Here is an 18,688-nt window from a genome sequence, read left to right as displayed (position 1 = left end):
CTACAGCCAGGACAATATGTTATCCGTCCGTGTCCCGTCCCTCTGCGGCGTCATCTTCCACAAGGCTGAGGGTCTCTGTTCTGTTCACTGATGGGCCCCGGGACCTCGGCGGGAGTCAGAGGTGGACGATGGAGAGGTGGTGACTTACCACAGCCTGCCGCCCACGCCAGGATCAGGCCGGTCACGGCGAGCAGGAGGCCAGCATGAAGCCGCCCCATGGGGAGATGCTGAGGCACCTGCCGAGGAAAACGAGCAGCTGAGTACGGAGCCGCGCTTCACCGTGCCGCCCCCTCGGCCTCTGCCAACAGGGTCGGCGGCGCTCACCGTATCTGCAAGCACAAGACCCACAGGAGGCACAGGCTAAGCCACGGACTGCCCGCACCCACACTTGTTGCTTTGTGTGTCCTGGAGAGCCCTCTGCGTACGTCAGTTATGCTCAGCACCTGCCCCGCCCCTTACAGCAGTGAACTCTGAGCAGGCCGCGCTTGGGTGCCGCAGTTCCCCTCTCTGTTAAAGGCCAGCTAACAGCACTGGGGTGCCGGGGGCATTGCATGAGGCCTTACACAGCGACCGGAACACACAAAGGCTCAAGGAAGGTTAGCAGTCATCCTAGCCCTTGGGGCCTGTGTAACAAGCACGCCCTCGGTGGCGATCGCCGCTGGGGAGAAATGTGTTGCTCACGGCTGCAAAGAGCCGGGCGCCTGCAGAGTCTGTTTCACAGACGGCAGCGGCCACGTGTCCTCACAGGGCAGAGGGCAAACAAGTTCCCCGAGCTCTTCTGTAAGGTCAGGTATCGCCCTACATAGGGCGCTCGGTCACTTCCTCCGAGGCCCGCTGCTGAACGCTATCACACTGAGGTTCAGTTTCAGCGTAGGGATGGGAGGGCAGTCAGACCAGAGCACCAGTTATTAAGAAAAATGCTCAGGGGCTGGGGATGAGGCCCGGTGCTAGCTAGCTTGCCTAGCACGCTCTGAGCTTGAACCCCTGTGCTGCAGAGAGAGAGAGAGAGAGAGGCGGAAGGGGGGAGAGAGATTCGAACGCAGAAGTCCACGGAGCTCGCACGTGTGTACGCTTTTTCCGACACTCCTGGTAGATAATGTCAGTTTCCTCTAAAAAGCAAGGCGCTGGACTGCATTCCTTAGCAGTGCTGAGAAGGCTCATTGCCCCGAGATCCCTGCTCGGTTCTCTATCTTGGGATCTCATTCCAAAAAGCTACTCAGGAGGCTGAGACAGGACGATGGCAAGTTCAAGACAGCTGGGAAACACAGGGAGATCCTGTCTCAAAATAAAATAAAAAAAAAATTAAAACAGGCTGCAGATGTAGCTCAGTGCAAAGGTCCCGAGTTCAATCAATGGAAGGGAGAGAGGGAGGGAGGCAGGCAGTACCGATCAATGTAAAACTGGCAGCTAAGGTCCAGGGGTCTTAGAGGAAGCAGACCGAGAAGGCAGGGAGACGGGAAGCTCTGCTTCACCACAGTGGTCTCCGAGCAGCTCCCGGAAAAACTCCTATGAATCATTAATTAACGAGTGGGTCAGAATACAAGCCAGGATTAACCTGGCAGCAAGAGACACTAGCAGACACCACCTTCCCCTGGTGAGCAGCAGCCAGCAGAGAAGGACAGACGGGCAGCCTGAGCTTTCGGATACAACGGCTGGGAAGGAGCCGGCACAGCACCTGGGCTCCTGTGGAAGGTCAGTCGGCTGGACCAGGGACAGTCAGGCGAGGGCCTGGCCTGTACGCTGCCCAAGTGCCCCGGGCACCAGGGACAGGGACAAGCAGGGAAAGCAGGGCTGCCTGGTTCCCTGACAAGTCTGAGCCTAGAGCGGGCCGGCATGGAGCACAGGCTCCGCAAATGCTATGGAACAAGGTTGCTTTGGTCACGCTGCGGTCCCCCTAATGCGCTCAGCCCCCGAGAGCCGCAGCAAAGGCCAGGCCAGGAGGGCGGGGGTGCGAGTCTTTGATGCTGGTCATCCTCACAACTCACAGAGGTCCATACCATCCTGCAGCAGAGCTGGTACATGCCTTTGTTGAGATGCCTGTCCAAGTCCTACTATAAGCCCAGTGAGGGCTGATTAAAACATCACATCTGAGCCAGTTTATAATTCCAGTTACTCAGGAGGCTGAGGCAGGAGGATTGAGAAAGTTCAAACCCAACCTGGGCAACTTAGCAGCACCCTGTTTCCAAATAAAAAATTTTTTTAAAAAGGGATGGGTATGTAGCTCAGTACAGAGGCCTTGAGTTCCATCCCCGGTACCATAAAAAACAAACAACAATAAAAATCTGGGTCAACCTTGGTGGTGCACATGTGTAATCCCAGTTACTTGGGAGGCTGAAGCAGGAGGATTACAAGTTCAAGCCTAAGCTAGGCTATATGTCAAGAAAGAAAGAGAAAGAGAGAGAAGGAAAGAAAGAAAGAAAGAAAGAAAGAAAGACAGAAAGAAAGAAAGAAAGAAAGGAAGGAAGGAAGGAAGAAAGAAAAAGAAAGAAAAGCAAGCAAGCAAGCAAGAAAGAAAGAAAGAAAGAAAGAGAAAAAGAAAGGCAGGCAGGCTGGGGTCTATAGCTTAATGGTAGAGCACTTGAGCTCCATCCCCAGCACCCTGAGAAAAAACAAAACAACAACAAAAAGACCACCTGCTTGGCAGTCAGGGTTTTGTGATCTGCGGTGGAGACACCCCCAGGCACTCGTGTGCCGGCAGCTTCGGGGGGACACCAAGCACAGACGCAGTGAGAATAGAGGACCCGGAGTCCCGGGGGCAGAGCAGACAGGAGTGCAAGGGATGGCAGGGGTGGCCAGGGCCAAGTCTGTGGCCAGAGGACGAGGTAAGTTCAAGTTCACTGGGAACCAGGGTTCCCGCCCTCTGGAGCCCAAAGTGACCTCAGCGGAGGTCTCCAAGGTCAGCCGCCAGCCTGGCTGGACAGGGGTGCCCCGTAGAGCGCCACGTCTGACCTGTGGCCAGCTGCTTCTTGCACCCTTCCCGAGACCCGGCACTCATTCCAAGGTCACGGTCAAGGTCGTGCTCATTGCGAGCAGGGACAGCTGGCTGGAAGCAGCTGCCTGATGTTGAGCCAAGGTTTTGTGTGCACAGCTCCTGCTGGTCCAGCACTTCAGCTGTGCTTGCTGAACACCTCAGGAAGCTGACTTCATCGTCTGCCGGAGAACCCTGCCTGCGAGGCCGTTATCTCCACCCTCCTGCTGAAGAAACTGAGGCCCCAGAGGTCAGGTAACTGGGCACAGGGGTCCCACAGCTGGCAAGAGGGCAGAGCAGAGTTGAAACCCAGGTCTGTCTACTGAGGAGCCCAAGATTCATTCCACTACATGGGATCCTTCAACTCCTCCTAGGACAATGAGATGAAAAGGATGAGCCAGGAAGAACTGGCCATTCTGCTTATCAATTTCAAACATCAGTTGCCCATGTCCAGGAACAGAAAGCCTGATTAAGCAGCAGAAAAGGCACAGGGAAAATTACAGTCTGCCATGAGCCAGTGGTGTAGCAACAGCTTAAACAAATAAACAGTCACCTAAGGTCATATTAGCAGAGGTCTAAAATACAAGACAAGGGAGGTAATAGTGTTCAGCCTATAAGTGCATTTTTTTTATTTGAAAAGAATAACACAGTGATGATAAAATGGGGAGGACCTGATATCCCAGAAGCCCCAGAAAGTCTTTACCTAAAAGCTCTGTCCTGTATCTTACAGCCTCTTTATACACTTAACACAAACATAAGCATTCTCCACACGCCAAGTAGTCTTCTACTGCTTTTACATATATTAGCTCTCCTACTACTCAAAATAGCCTTACAAAGTAGTACCACTACTTCCCCCGTTTTCAGACAAGGGGACCAAGGCACAGACGGTGAAGCATTTGCCTGAGGTTGCACAGCTCTGACAGGCCTAGGAGCCGGGCCCAGCCCTCAGGCTGCAGCAACTGGTCTCTTAACCACTAACTTTGCCTAGAAGGCGAGGACCTTTATGCTGTGGGGTCCCTGACCCCTCTGAGCATCTGACGCAATCCAAGCCCTCTTCCCGGCAATATGCACATGTTTAATTCCACCTTTTATTTTGTAGGGGTTCCTGGACTCCCCAGAGCCCGCATCTAGACTCTGGATCAAAGGCTTCTCCCTGGAAAGCTACTGAGGGCCTCTGAGCAGGACAGTGGTAACATTTCCCAAAAGCCCATTCCGAGCCTGGTGTGGTGGTGCAGGCCTGTGATCTCAGCACTCAGGAGGCTGAGGCAGGAGGACTGCTGTAAGTTCCAGACCAGCCTGGGCTACAAAGCAAGAGCCTGTCTCACAAAACCAAAAACCATCACAAACAAAAGCCCATTCTAGGGCTGCGAGAAGTCTGGGGTGGGTCAGTCAGTGGCCGCTGCAGAGGGTCACCCCTCTGTCTCCCGTGCTACGCCCAGAGTCACTTCTCAAGGGAAACGAGGCCCGGCCCTGCTGCCTCACACCTGTCGAGGCCTCAGTCCTTTTGTTTTGTTTTGTGTGTGTGTTTCTTTCTTTCTTTGTTTTTGAGACAGAGTCTCACTATGCAGTTCAGGCTGGCCTTGAGCTTGCTTTGTAGCCCAGGCTGGTCTTGAACACTATGCAGTTCAGACTGGCCTTGAGCTCACTTTGTAGCCCAGGCTGGTCTGGAACTCCCAACGGTCCTCCTGCCTCAGCCTCCTGAATGCTGGGATTACAGGCGTGCACCACCATGCCCAGCCGTAAGGTCTCAGTCCTTGCCTAGCTTTGGTCACCGAGCGCCACAGCTTGCCCGAGAGCATCACCTCTGACTCAGAATGAAGCCCAGCCCCAGGTGAGAAGAGGGTGCACACCCAAGGACCATTCTTGAAATTGGAAGTATGGAAGTGGAGCCAGACGGGGCAGGTCGCAGGGGCTCTGGGAGGTAGAGGCAGGAAGGGGATTGCATACGGCTCTGAAAGTGTGCCAGGTGGCCTTTGAGGACAGCTGGTCTGTGGCTTGGCTGTGGCAGTGCAGACACAAGGCTTTGCACAAGAAAAGAAACTGCACACAGCTGAACACACACGCATGGCACACACAGAGTCCATCGGGGAGCCCGGGGCAAGACCTGCGAGTTGTATCAAAGACACCATCCCGGCTCCGACACTGTACTCTACTCTTGTAAGATGGTGCCATGGGAGAGACAGAGAGTCTATATTTATCTGTAATTATCTACAAACCAAAGTTTCAACATAAGAAAATGCAAAAACAATCCAAGCCCCGGGTGATCTTGGATCCTGCTATCCTCTAGCCGGTCCTCCTATCCCTTCTCCTGCCCACAGCCTGCAGGGCCCGCAGACCCCACAGCCTCCGCTGCACCCACCCTCTCCCCAGAGGCCTTCTGTGTTCTAACACAGCACACATACCACGTTCACACATTGCAGCTCTCATCACTCTCCCTTACCAGGGCAGGGAGGTTAGGTGTGTGAATTCTTACTTGATTTCAGGATGCGGAAGGCAGAGATAGAAAGATTTGACTACAAACATTTTTTCAGCTTCCCTAGATCAAAAGGAAAAGGAAAAGCAAAAGACGCTGCGGGTGTAGCTCGGTAGTAGGGCATTTGCCTACCTTGCACAAGGCCCTGGGTTTGATCCCCAGCACCACAGAAAGGAAGGAAGAAAGGAAGAAGGGAAGGAGGAAAGGAAGAAAAGATAGAAAGCAAATGACTCAAACAGGTAACAATCTACATTACAGAGACTTAATGGCCTTAATATATAAAGAGATCTTACAACTCAATAAGATAAACATTCTTTTAAGAAAAATAGGCAAGGTTCATAAATGATTCACAAAGGAGGTAGCCTCTGGCCAGAAGATTCTGAAATAGTCATTCTCGGTATGCTGCTGCTTTGTGAGACTCGGAATGTAACAGATAACTTGTAATCTAAGTGGTGGATCTGCCTGTGTAAGTGAGGCTGCTCTCTCCCGGCGAGAGTTCTGGCTCTGGGACAGCACAGATTTGCGTCTGCCCTGGTCACTGCTTTGTCCCTAGAAACTAAAACAGTGCCTGACACATATGGCCCATGGGAACAGTAGAGAACTATGAATGAATGGTTAAAATTCAGCCACAACAAATAAAAATAACCTATTTTTAAACACAGATGCCGAGCCAAGAATTGGGCCATAAAAAATTGTTTACTTTTTTCTTCCTTTCTCTTCCTCTTTCCTCCTCTCCCTCCCTTCGCTCCTCGTTCAGTACTGGGGTTGGAATCAGGTCTCGGGCGTGCCAGGCGAGAGCTCAGCCCTTACCCACGTATGCTGGGTCAGCTGCAGAGTGTCAGTACACAGCTCCCCTGTGAGGCTGGTGCATCAGCTTCCCATTTCACAGGTGAGGAGACTGAGGCACAGAGAGGTGAGAACACGGCCTCGTGGTCCCAGAGCTCCGAGCCTTACGCGGCACTCTGCTGCCTCTCGAATGCTGCAGTCTGAGCCCCTGGGAGGTGGCGTCATCAGCTCCAGCGGCCAAAGAGCAAAACGGAGGCCGAGAGAGGTCAAGTGACAAGGCCCAGGTCACAGAGCTAGGAAGCAGGGAAAGGAGGAAGCAGCCTGGACTGGGCAGCGGGCAGAGCACTTGGTGGGGACACAGCTGCTGGTGGAGAACATGCATGCCGGGACAGCAGGGGTGCGGGGTCTGCCCTCCCAGCCCGGCAGTCGCAGGCCTCCCGCGACTTCTCCCTGTCGCCGAATCCCGTGTGGCGGAGGGGCCAGCTCTGCAGATGGGATGCAGCCGCTTGTGACCAACGGCACATGCAGAGGAAGCTGCAGGCTCGGAGACGCCACCATCTGCTCCGGCCTGGAGCGTCCGCCACCCGCGGGGCTGCGGGCCAGGGACACTTTGCTCCCGGGGCAGCAGCCAGGCTGGGGTTCCCAGAAACAGCTGTCACATCACACCCCCAGCCAGAGCGAGCGGCCAGGCTCCAAACGCCCAGCCCTGACTGTCCATCTTGCAGCTGGCCCTTCAGAGGGATGGGCAGCCACTGGCGGGTCCTGCTGTCAGCTCAGCGGCAGAGGCCTCCTGCCTCCCTGTTGGGTCCTGGTCTGCAGGCCTCCCTCACACCCCCCGGCCTTGCTGGAGTGCGTCCCAGTCACCTGTCACACGCCAGCTATCGCAGGGGCCAACAGGCCATTCATTCATTCATTCATTCAGTCTTCCTTTAACAGAACTTTGAGTGATCTGAGGGGTCGCTAGAGGCTTCCGAGCAGACAAGAGACACCGTGCGACACTACTTAAAAGACGCTGCAGGCTGCGGGGTGTGAACGGCCCTGGGGTCAAGGGCAGAAGCAGGACCAGCGAGCAGGCCACTGTCCTGGGCCCAGGGAGAGGCTTTGAGCCTCACACCCAGGCTGTCGGGACGGGGTGGTGGTCAGACGGGATTGCATTCCAGGCCTGTGCCGGAGCAGGTGCCAACAGGAACACCGATGGCGTGGATGCGGGGTGCAGACAGGCAGGAAGGGGACCGGGAGCGCAGCTGGGTCTGTGGCCTGAACCAGCCGGAAGGATGGACTTGCTGTTTCCCAAGTCTGGGGGCCGTAGAAGGCCGAATTTTGGGGGTGGGGGAGATCAGCGGAGGTCTTAAGCCCTCCCTTTAGAAGGCAGCAGCTACTCCCATTTTACAGACGCCGAAGGTTCCCAAGAAAAGCAGGGGTGGAGGGAGGTCGCAGGCCACCTCCCACACTGCAAGTGGCCCTGGGCTGGAGTGGAGGGTTGAAGGCATGGCCGGACTGACCGCAGAGAGGCAGGCTGGGCCGCACGGCAGAGCTGTCTACTGAGCCGTGGTGACAGATCAGGACTTCATCGTGAGGGCGTGGGGAGCCACAGAAGGCTACGGAGCAGGAGAGGAGCAGCCTGGGTGGGGCGGTGCTGATGGGTCTGGAGAAGACAGACCAGGCTCCAGGCCCGGTGGGAGGTGGGACATGGGGTGGGCGGGACTTGGCAGTGGCTGGGGAGGGGTACGGGGCTGGCCTTGAAGGGGTGGTGGAGGAGGTAGGGACCCTCCTGTGGAGGACAGCCGGCAGAGGAGCAGGCTTGCTGGGGGCCATGCGCTGTGCAAGTGGCGGCCCAGGGCCCACCGGCTGGGGGCGCTCTGAGAGTAGAGTCTGTGCGTGTCTGACGAGGCTGACGCTCAGGGCGGCTGCGCTGTGTGGGACAGGCTGGGTGGAAGCCCTGGGCCTCCCTCACGGGCCAGGACAGGGCCGGATGGCCTGGCAGGGGCACTGTCGCCTAGGCCGGCTGTGAGCACTGCCCAAGGCCACTTCGCAGCCGTGCAGATACTCAAGGTGGCTACAGATGTGTGACGGGACCCTCGGGAGACGCTAAGGCAACTCCCCGCAGGGGCCCCAAGGGAGGGGGCTGGGGGAGGAGCTGGGGCCCAGATGCCCCACCCACCTCCTTGCGACCCTCCCAGGGCCAGCGTCCCTGGAGCAGCACCCAGTGTGCAGCGCCCCGCACCATCAAGCGTCATCCACCTACTGTCCGCCCCGCGGATACCAGCTCCCCCGGCCTCAGGCTGCGTTCATCTGCCCCTCCCCGCCTCCCCCGCACCCAGCACAGCGCCTGGCGCAGTTGGGCGCCCAGAGCCAAGTGCTCACCCAAGAACGCACGGGTCCCCCGCAGCAACAGCCGCCCCAGCAAGGTGGGAGTACAGTCCCAAGAGCTGGAATTTTCCACGCTCACGGCTGGCAAACATGGACCAGTTCTGGCTCGGAATCCCCTTCGTCGCCTTAACGCAGGCGGGGACCCGGAGTGACCTCCAGGGCCTGTCCTCGGGCGTCGCGGCCACGACTGCTGCTCGCTGCCCCGAGAAGAGCGAGCATCCCCCGGCGCCAGGGCACTGATTAGATTTTGGCCGTCTCCGAGACGGTCCTGGCTCCCAGGGCTCCTTTCTGAGGTCTGCAGAGGTCACTACGATTGCCTCTGCCTGTCTCCAGATGCTCCAGCCAGTAGAGGTCATTTCTTGGGCCCTTCTGCCCCTAAGGTCCACCCTGACCGGGACTTAGCTCTCAGAGGAGCACCCAACCCTCAGGGACCCACTGGAGTCCGACAGCTGCCCAAGGGGCACGGCGGGTGCAGCTGACACCATCCCCATTTTAGAGATGGAGAAACCAAGGCCCGGAGAGTTCCGGGAACCTGTGCAGGGTCCGGTCAGTAAAGAAAGGGGCTGGGGTTTGAACCCAGGCCTTCCGGCTCTGGAACTGCTGGGGCAGCGCCCGGCATGCAGGAAGCAGTCAGGCACTGGCCCCTCTTCCATGCCTGTCTGCTCCTCCTGGGAAGCACAGTGCGGAAGATGAAGGCAACATTCCCCCAGCACAGAGGGGAAACTGAGGTTCAGAGGAGCCTGAGACGCACCCTCAGGGTGAAACAGGAGGCGGCCAGGCCGGTGTCTGGGCTCCCTCATGTCTGCCCTGCCTCTGTCGGTTGACTTGTCGCAGCAGCAAGCTGGTCTTCTCTCCCTGGCAAAGCCACGCCAGCAACATGTGGACACAGGTAGGAGCGTTGTTCACGCAGCAGACAGGCATGGCAGGGCGGGGGCGCTCGGTCACATTCTTCCTGGGTCTGGCCCTGACCGTTCCCAGCCCTGGGGGGATACGCAGGCCCAGGGGCCCTCCCGTGTGGGTAGGAGCCATGGAGCACCTAACATGCAGAAGCAGGACTCTGGAACCAAGTGCAGGCTCCACCCTGGGAGACCAGGCAAGCAGGGCCTTCTCAGGGCCTCAGTCTCCTCGTCTGTGAAATGGGAACAGGGCCGCTCGCTTCAACGCGGGGGTTCAAAGAGGTAAGGAGACCAGGGCTGGGTGGGAGAGCCCTGATATAGTATGGACAGAGTGGATGGCAGAGGCTTATCTCTGAGTACCAAGCAAATGCTGATTCCCAGGACAGTTATGGACAGGCCTCACAGGTACAATCTGAGTGCAAAAAGACATTCAAACGAGCAAGACTGCCTGGTTCTGTTTATAGACAAATGGGGACACACTGACCCCGGGTTGGAAATCAGGGCAGTGTCCCTCTCGAGGGAGCATGCCTGGAGATGGCTCGGGGGACTTTTCCGGGAGCTGGTGATGCTTTGTCCTCGAAGGGGTTACACGCACGTGTTCATTTGTGAGAACGCACGAAGCTTCCCTTCACCTGCACATAAGTTGCAATAGAAAGGTAAAGAGCCGCTGCCGTGGCGCACACCTGTAATCCTAGCCACTCAGGAGGCTGAGGCAGGAGGATCAAAGTTTGTGGCCAGCCTGGGCAACGAAGCGAGACCCTGTCTCAAAATAAAATAATGCAAAGCAAAAAACAGACCGCAGAGCAAAACAAAAATTTTTTTAAAAAGGGAAGGAAAAGAGCCAGCTCTGCAACTTTGGCTATTGGGGCGATCAGCAAAAACCTCAGGAGCACGAGTCCTCCGGCCAGCTGGGTCCGAGCCGCCTTTTAGTCCACTCCCCGGAGTCCCCCAGTCCTCCACAAGGGGCCTGCTGCAGCAGGGCACCGGCCACCTCTGGGCAGCTCCAGCCACCTTGCTCGTAGCCCACCGACAATCACCCTTCAAAGTAAATTCAAACGTCTGCGGGGCCAGCTGGACCGGAGCACACCTGTTGTCCCAGAACTCTGGGGAGGCTGAGGCAGGACAACAGCAAGTTTCAGCCCAGCCTGGGTAACTCAGCAACTTATAGAGGCACTGTCTCAAAATAAATAAATAAATAAAAGGGCAGTGGATGTACCTCAGTGACAAATCCCTGGCTTCAATCCCCAGTACTGGGAATACAAACTTGATCAGATCCCTGACCCAAAGGAGCAGCGGACAAGTGGCAAAGCCAGGTCCAGCCCCGGGCTGCGGCCCTCCAGCTGCTACTTGAGAACAAAGGCCTGGTGCTCTTGTCAAGGTTCCTGATGTTCAAGAGTGACCAGAACGCCACGCGTTCCTGCGTTTTATCTTGATGTACAAATGCTGGAAAATAATCCAGCGGCCTGTAGCCCCATCACCCCCCTTAGGCAGAGGCAGACTGTCAGGAGATGTCAGAAGCCCAACAAGAGGAAAAGGGCAACAGAGGGGACCGCGGCCAGGCCAAGCGGGCGCCTGCCAGGTGAAGGTAGCCCCGGCCGGCTCTTCCCCACACCTTCCTTCTCGCTGGCTGCCATGGTGATGGGAGGCTCCACCCCTGCTTGGGCTCTGCTGCCCCAGAGCACCCCAACGTACTGCAGGTCCCAGCGTCCTTCCCCCTGCTGGGGAGACCCGGCGCGCCGGGATCATCTTGACCCTGTTTGTTTGCTCCTTGAGGCACTGGGGATTGAACCAGGGCCTTTGCACTGAGCTACATCCTGGCCCTTTAAGAATTTTTTTAAATATCAAAACAAGATTTCACTAAATTGTCCAGGAGGACTCAAACTCAGGATCCTCTTGTCTCCGCCTCTGGAATGCTGGGATTACCAGCCTGCGCCATCATGCCCAGGCCTGAGTGCCATCTTTACGAATCTCAGCCCTGCCACCTCGCCCATCAGGGCCCAGATGGCAACGGACTGCCCGCTGTCCCGCGGCCCTCAGGCAGCCTCCTCTGCCCATTGGGGCAGGTGCTGCTCTCCTCAGGGGCCCTTCTAGAATCTTCCCAGTGCACCGCACCCCACCCTCAGCCCACCTGGCAGCCCTGATGCCACACCCCTCTCTTTCCTGTTCACAGTGAGCTGTGCCCATTGATTCTCTCCCTTTGCAGACTGAAAGTCCCTCCGGGCAGGGAGTGGGTCTTACTCATGTCTCATGCCAAGCAGAGGAGGCCCTGAGGGCGGCCAAACCAAGTCATCAGCCACCTTTGACTCACGCCCCTTGCTGGCGCCTTCTCACCCCTGGGCCTTTGCACATGCTGTCCTTGCTGCCTGTGATGGCGGCCAGGGTGTTCATACTCAATGGCTGATGTGTGTACAGGGAGTGTGCAGAGCTCTTTATATTCATGATCTTATTTATTCATTTATTTGTGGTGCTGGGGATGAAACCTAGAGCCTCACACATGCTAGGCAAGTGCTCCACCACTAAGTTACAGCCCAGCCCCAGTTATATTTATTTTTACAGAAACCCTGACAGAAAGGAAGGACAGGTTTATTTCAGATAGATCTTATTTTTATAGAGCAAGAAGTTGAAGCCCATCCCAATCCAGAAACGGGCAAGTGAAATGAACAGACACCTCTCAGAAGCGCAAAAGGCCAACGAACTTGAAAAGAAATGTTCAACCTCTGCGGCTCTTAGAGAAATGCACATGACAATGACACTAAGACCATGTCTTACAGCAGAGAGAGGGGCAGTCATCCAGCAGTCAAAGAGTTACGAAGGGCTGGACAGGCAGCCCTGTAACACTGTTGGCGGAAATGTAGAGTCCAACCATTAAAGAAATCAGTATGGAGATTTCCCAAAGAGCTAAAATGAGAAATTCCATATGACCCAGGTGTTCTCCTTCTTGGTATTTTCCCCAAAGAGCTAAAGACATCCTATTACAGCGATACATGCATATCCATGTATACGGTAGCACAATTCATAACAGCTAGATCCCGGAAGCAGCCTGTATGCTCACCCACAGGCAAGGAGATACCTAACGGAATACTACTTGGCTCTATAAAAGGATAGATGTGTGACATCTGCAGGAAAAAACAGCGTGGAGTGAAATACATCAGACACCAAGCTTAAATACCACACGTATCACTCGTTTGCGTGGGGCAAAGCACGAAGAGCAAAATAAAGGATGGATGGAAGGACAGAAGGGGAGAGACCTCTGGTAAATCAAAGGGGTCTGAGAGACCGGGGAGCAGGGGGCGGGGAGAAGTGGACAGGAAGGGGAAGTAGGAAGACTTAAGACATGCCATGCACAGGGACAAATGTCCACAAGAAACGCAAACATCGAGTGCCGTACGCACGCGCTAAGAGTAACAGCGGCGAGAAGGACAACCAGGAAGGGGATCTAGAGATGGGGGAGGGAGGTGGATGGGAAGGGATTTAAACAGAAATAAGCTGTGTTACGTACAAGCGCCCAGTCCGCGAGAGGGCGGCAAGCTTCCTGCCTGCAAACAGGCACGGACAAGGCAGAAATGAAAAGGCAAGGGAGGCCCACGCGGGGAGAAGGAGTTGCCCCGTTTCTAGTTACAGGGACTGAGACGCAGGCCCTATCGTCCTCCGCCCGACCTGACCAGCTGGGGTCGAAGTCCTACAGCTTCCCAGCTGGACAAAGCGATGCAAAGAGCTGGGGAATCAACTACGAGAAAGGCAGGTGGAGACAACAGGTGCGGACGGAGCTGGCATCAGACAGGACAGGGCCTACGACCGTGAGCTGCAAAAGGAGGGCCGCGGGGATTTCACCCAGAGAAGCCGCTCGCCAAGAAGGTCTGAAAATCATCAACTCCTGTTCTAGTCCTACGCCGGGCAGCTAACAGCAGTGCTTCTGAAGTAAAGCAAAACACCAACAGAAACACGGCGAGAGGTTAACAGCTCCCTGGTGACAGTGGCGGGTAAATCGGGCAGAGAAGAACAGGTGGACACGGGAAATGGAACCATACAGTCAGCAAGCTTGGTCTTGTAGATAGAGCGCTGGAAAACTAGAACAGAAGACGCAGCAGAATACGCACCTTTTTCAACCACAAGGGGAACGTTCAGGGAAAAAAAGACCAGAAAATCCTACGAAGACCTCAATAAATGCTCCATGGTGAATACAGATGCAATGGTGATACTGTCATGGCCAGATTTAGAAATGAGCAAAAAGATAACTTCAAGAGTCTGTCCATCTTCCCGACACTTAAAAGTCATGGAGCACTTTTAAATGACGCTGAAAAATGGGAAATTAGCCGGGCGTGGTGGTGCACGCCTGTAATCCCAGCACTCAGGAGGCTGAGGCAGGAGGATCACTGTGAGTTCGAGACCAGCCTGGGCTACACAGTGAGCTCAAGGTCAGCCTGAGCTGCACAGCGAGACCCTGCCTCAAAAAGACCAAAAAAAAAGAAAAATGGGAAATTACAAACTAGGTGAGCAGTGTAACGAGCCTTGTAGATTGAAGCCAAAGCAGTATTCAAAGAAAAACTGCGAGCTCCGAAGCCTGCAGTACAGTTACCAGGAAACAAGAAAGACTGTGAACAACTCTTAGTCTCAAACAAGAAGTCTCAGGATGGAAGAAATTCTGATTGACAGCAGCAGACACAGAAACGAAATATGGAATTCTGGGCTAATAAATTTGATATGGGATGCCACTGGGATTTGGCTGCTACAAAGTAGGATTTCAGGGTTGCATCAACAGGGGTATATGTTCCAGATCCAAGGAGGTGATAGCCCCCTTCTCTGACTGGGAAGCCGATGGGCTTTATGAGGCGTTCTGATCAACTGAGTCATGTCCAAAGCCAGAATGAACTCCGTGCCATCGCCGAAGTCAGGGAGAACACCTGGAATAACTAGTTATCTAACGGAAAGGCAGATCTGCGTTACAGAGGAGGGAAGCAGAGCCAGAAGTTGGAAATTCCTAGAGAACTGATTTGGCTAAACCTCAAGAATTGTTTTCCAGTTAGATCTGCTCAGCAGGGGCCGGCGTGCTCCGGGGAGGCCGAGCCCCAGTGTCGGGGGCCAGGGCGCTTCGGGGAACTGCAGGCTCGAACCGCAGCCCAGCGGAGGAGCGGGCGACTCCGCCCCAGGAGTTTCGTTTCTTCTTTACAAAGGCCAGGACACCTCCGCGGCTGCCTCGGGAACCCTCAGCCTCCACCCGAGTTCCCCAAAACGGTTCGGGGCGTCTGTGCACTCGGGGCTCCCAGCTGTCCTGGTTGTCCTCCTCCGCGGGGAGCGCTGGGGAGCCTCAGTTTCCCTGCGGGGAGAGGGGAGGACACCCTCGCACCCCAGGCCTCCTGCTAGAAGCACACACATCGCTCACTGTCGGAGGCGTGGGAAGGCGCTCAGCTCAACAGCCATCCGCAGAAGCCCTGGATCCCCTACACCGCGGGGCTCAGCAGAGCCACGCCGGCCTGGGCAGGCACCCGGTGAGGCACCAGCAGCTCCAGAAAGCACATCCTTCTAAGTGGTGGGTGCGCTGCCGGCTTCTTCCCCCGCCCCTCACTACTAGCGATTGAACCCAGGGCTTTGGCAGGGAACTACATCCTTAACCCCTTTTAAATTTTATTTTAACACAAGGTCTTCCCGAGTTGCTAAGTTGCCCAGGCTGAGCTTGAACTTGCGATCCTCCTGCCTCAGCCTCCTCCCCGTGCTGTGGGATTACAGCTGTGTACCACCACGCCCTGTGGGCATTAGGCTTTTAGGCACAGTTTTCATTATGTTTAAAAACAGTGGTGAATCTTGAAAAATTAATGTTGATGGAAGCAGCGCCTTGGAAAGAAGCTACGGCAGCATTTATGTAAATTAAGAAATGCACAGGGCGGCACACTTATTGTGAATCTGTCTCTATCATCTGTCTACCCATCTATTGAAAATTAGGACTTGTATCTCTTTTCACTAATATAAGAAAAATATTTATAAAGGTAAAAAACAGTGGTGAAGGCTGAAGGATCGGGGGCTTCCGAGTCCTCATCCCTACCTCACTGTGTGACCCTGGACAAGTTACTGAACCTTTCTGTGCTCGTGTTACTTCATCCATAGAATGTGGACAAGAGTAGCTCCTGTAGCTCCTGCCTTGAGGGGCTGGTAGACAAATGGGGTGGGATGACTCAGGTTCCTGGCTCCTGCTCAACTCCCGGCCTTTCTTCTTAGCCACTCCTTCCAACAACTCATTCTAGCCTGTCAGCTTCTTTGCTGCTGGCAGAACACCCCAAGCTTGTTTCCACCCCAGGACCTTTGCACTTGCTGCTCCCTCTGCCTGGTTCACCCTCTGCCCGGAGAGGTCCCACTCCAACACTACCCAACTCTCTGCTCAGCTCCACAGGGGCCCCTGCTGCTCTGTCTTGTGGCTGTGTCCCCAGCCCTGGGCTCCTTTGCTGAGTGAGTGTGAGGGCTGGCTTGGGGCTGGCACCCAACACTTGCAAATGTCGACTTAATTTTGTCAGCTGGCCCCTCCCACCCAGGAGCTCTTTCCCAGGGCCCTGGACCACTTCCACCTCTCCAGAGCCTCTGCAGATGTGCCAGCTGAGCCCTCAGCCAGGCCGGGGTGGCACCGCCCCCAGGCACAGCACTCCCTGCTGATTTCTCAGCAGGCCAGGGCAGCTCAGGAGGCCCCGGGGCCCTGTGCTCAAGATTGAGTCAGTAGAGACCAAAACCCAAACCTCAGAAACTACAGCCCTTCCTGGAAAGACTGGAGCCTCTGACTACAGCCCTTTGCAGAAAGGCAGGAGCCGAGGGCTTAGAGGGAGGCGCCCAGGGAACCGTGGGGTGTGCGGAACCGGGGTCTTCCTGTTCTGTGCGAAACTCACACCTGCTCCCCCTGCCTCCGCCCCTTGTCTCTCCCACGGTCATCTCCCCAGAGGGGGGCTCACCCGGCTGCCACCCTCTCTCAGACACTATCACTGCCCGCAAGATGGTGCAGGTCCCCAGGCTCCCGGGTCAAGTCCGGAGCCAGGCAGGTCTCAGGGTTCACAGCCACACAGGAGGCGGCGGGGTGGGGGTGGGGTCATCTTGTGCTACACACTCCTGGACGTGCTCACTCCCACCCAGGCCCCAGGGCAGTGCCCATCGATCAAGCACAGTAGGGTCCCCGCCCCAGGACCTCAGAGCACTCACACCCGGCAGGACACAGACTCCACGGAGCCCCTCCCCCAGCTCCGGCCACAGCTGGCTTCCAGTTCAGTTATGGCAAACTGTCAGCTTCCAGAGCTGGTGGACTTTGGAACGTGAGCTAAATAAAGGCTATATATATACTGGTGTATGGCCTGTCTGCTCCACCAGGGCCCGGGGTGTGTGCGCGCGCGTGTGTGTGTGTGCGTGTGTGTGTGTGTGTGTGTGCGTGTGTGTGTGTGCCTACGAAAACGACCTCGTGGACACCATCACCCCAAGTACCATCAACAGACAAAGGGAGGATCCGGGCCTAAGCAACCTCCTCTGCAAAATGAGCCAACTCAGTCCTATCTGCTGGAGGTCATAGGACCTGACAATAAAGCTATATTTATTTAACAAACACAAAGTGCTTCCTACACACCTGGTGATGTCTTGTGCATCTGACATAAATTCACTCAAGTAACCTTCATCATAATGTCCTATAAAGTACTCTAGAATGTCACAAACTGGAGACTGGGGTTTTGAGACTGAGGACAACAGCAAGTCGGCAAAGCCAGCATTTGAACCCGGTCGGTCTTGCTCTGGAACCCTCATTGTTAACTTCCAAGACACATCTCCTGACAAGTGGCAACTGATAGAAAGCTACTGTGGACCTACTGTGTGTTGAACCGTGGTGTCACGGGACCTATGAATGCGCATGTGAAGAGACCCAGCCCAGGGGCTCCCATCCCTGCCCTGCCCACCTGGATGCAGTGGAAGGTGGACTGAGGCTAGTCCTGGACTGGGGGCCAGGGCAGGGATTCTCGCTCACCCCACCCCACCCCACTCCCGCCTTAACTCCTAGCAGCAGCAGGCTGCTCAGGCCTTGGAAACCCTTCCCGGGCTCCTGGCAGGGTTCTGCAGTCCTGGGCCTGCGTTGTACTGGGCAGAGCTAGGTGTGGCGGGACGCGCCTGTCACTCTGGGGATGAGACCAAAGCAGGACCATCACAAATTTGAGCCCAGTACCACAAAAAAAAAAAAAAAAAAAAAAAAAAAAAAAAATCAGTGACTGAGTCACCGCAGACTCTGCAAACCTTCAGGCCATCCCAGACCCAACCTGCTGGTAACTGGGCCGCTCACTCACTGGGGCTTTCCTCCCCGTGGGAGGGACCCAGGCATCCGCACTGCGCCTCTGCTGATGAAGTTCACTGGCCCCGGCCCCTCCACACTGCGGTGTTCAAGGCCTCCCAGCGCTCCTCCACCTCTCCCAGCCCCTGTCCAGGGTCCCTGCTGCTGGGAGAGTCCCCCCCGCACCTCCCCTTCCCCTGCTCTCCTCTTCTCTCCGCAGGGGTCCCCTTCCCAAAAGAGTTGATTATGGAGCCCGCTGTGATCCCCCAGCCCCAGCCCAGCCCCAGCCCAGCCCCACTCCCCGCCGACACCACCCCAGGCCAGGCCGCTTCTCCTCCAGTGGCCAAAACAGCAAAGGAGCCCGAGGAGCTCAGCGAACACTGCCTTACTGGGCAGCTCGGCCGGTCACCCCCACTCAGCGCCCCAGGGTCCCCGCCTGTAATCGCGGGCTGCCTGGCTGGGCTCCAGAAGCCTTGGCAGGACTCTGGAATCCCTCCGTGGTGTAGAACACCCTGGCCGGAATACACTGGTGCCTCGGCTTCCCCTTCGGACTTTAGGAGGGGACTAATGCCCTATCAAGCGCCCAGCCCGCGGTAGCAGAAGCCGCATCTCCCAGAGGGCTGAGCACGGGCGGCGACGGGGTTCAGGCAGGTTCAGAGCTGGCCTGCGTGCGACCTCGGAGTCCCGGCAGCAGACAAGCTGCGGGTCTTCCGTTTGCCCAAAATGCAATTTAAAAAGTAAAAACTTGATTCGTTGGCTTATTCGCGCTATAAAGGGGGAAGGGGCCTGGGAGTCTCGCTCCAGAAGCCTCCCGGGGAATCGGGTTATCTGGCGAGTTCCACACAGTTGGGAGGGGACGGCCCCGGGGTGAAGCCCTCCCGGCGGGCGTCGCCTGGGCACGGGGCTCCCCGGCCCCGCGG

At 56.1% G+C, this 18,688-nt stretch overlaps 1 protein-coding gene across 1 annotated transcript in view; it reads right to left on the bottom strand.

The window, feature by feature from the left end:
* Positions 1–18,688, bottom strand: part of Il4r (interleukin 4 receptor) — a 34,406-nt gene that overhangs the window by 15,138 nt on the left and 580 nt on the right. Inside the window, exon 2 of the mRNA XM_005405137.2 lies at positions 149–236. Coding sequence (XP_005405194.1) covers positions 149–218 — 70 coding nt within the window. The 5' untranslated portion in view covers positions 219–236. The remainder of the gene's footprint in view (positions 1–148; positions 237–18,688) is intronic.

The sequence above is a fragment of the Chinchilla lanigera genome, unplaced genomic scaffold (assembly GCF_000276665.1).
Source record: "Chinchilla lanigera isolate Chin_1 unplaced genomic scaffold, ChiLan1.0 scaffold00092, whole genome shotgun sequence".
NCBI lineage: Eukaryota > Metazoa > Chordata > Mammalia > Rodentia > Chinchillidae > Chinchilla > Chinchilla lanigera.
This window is presented reverse-complemented; position numbering and strand designations above follow the sequence as displayed.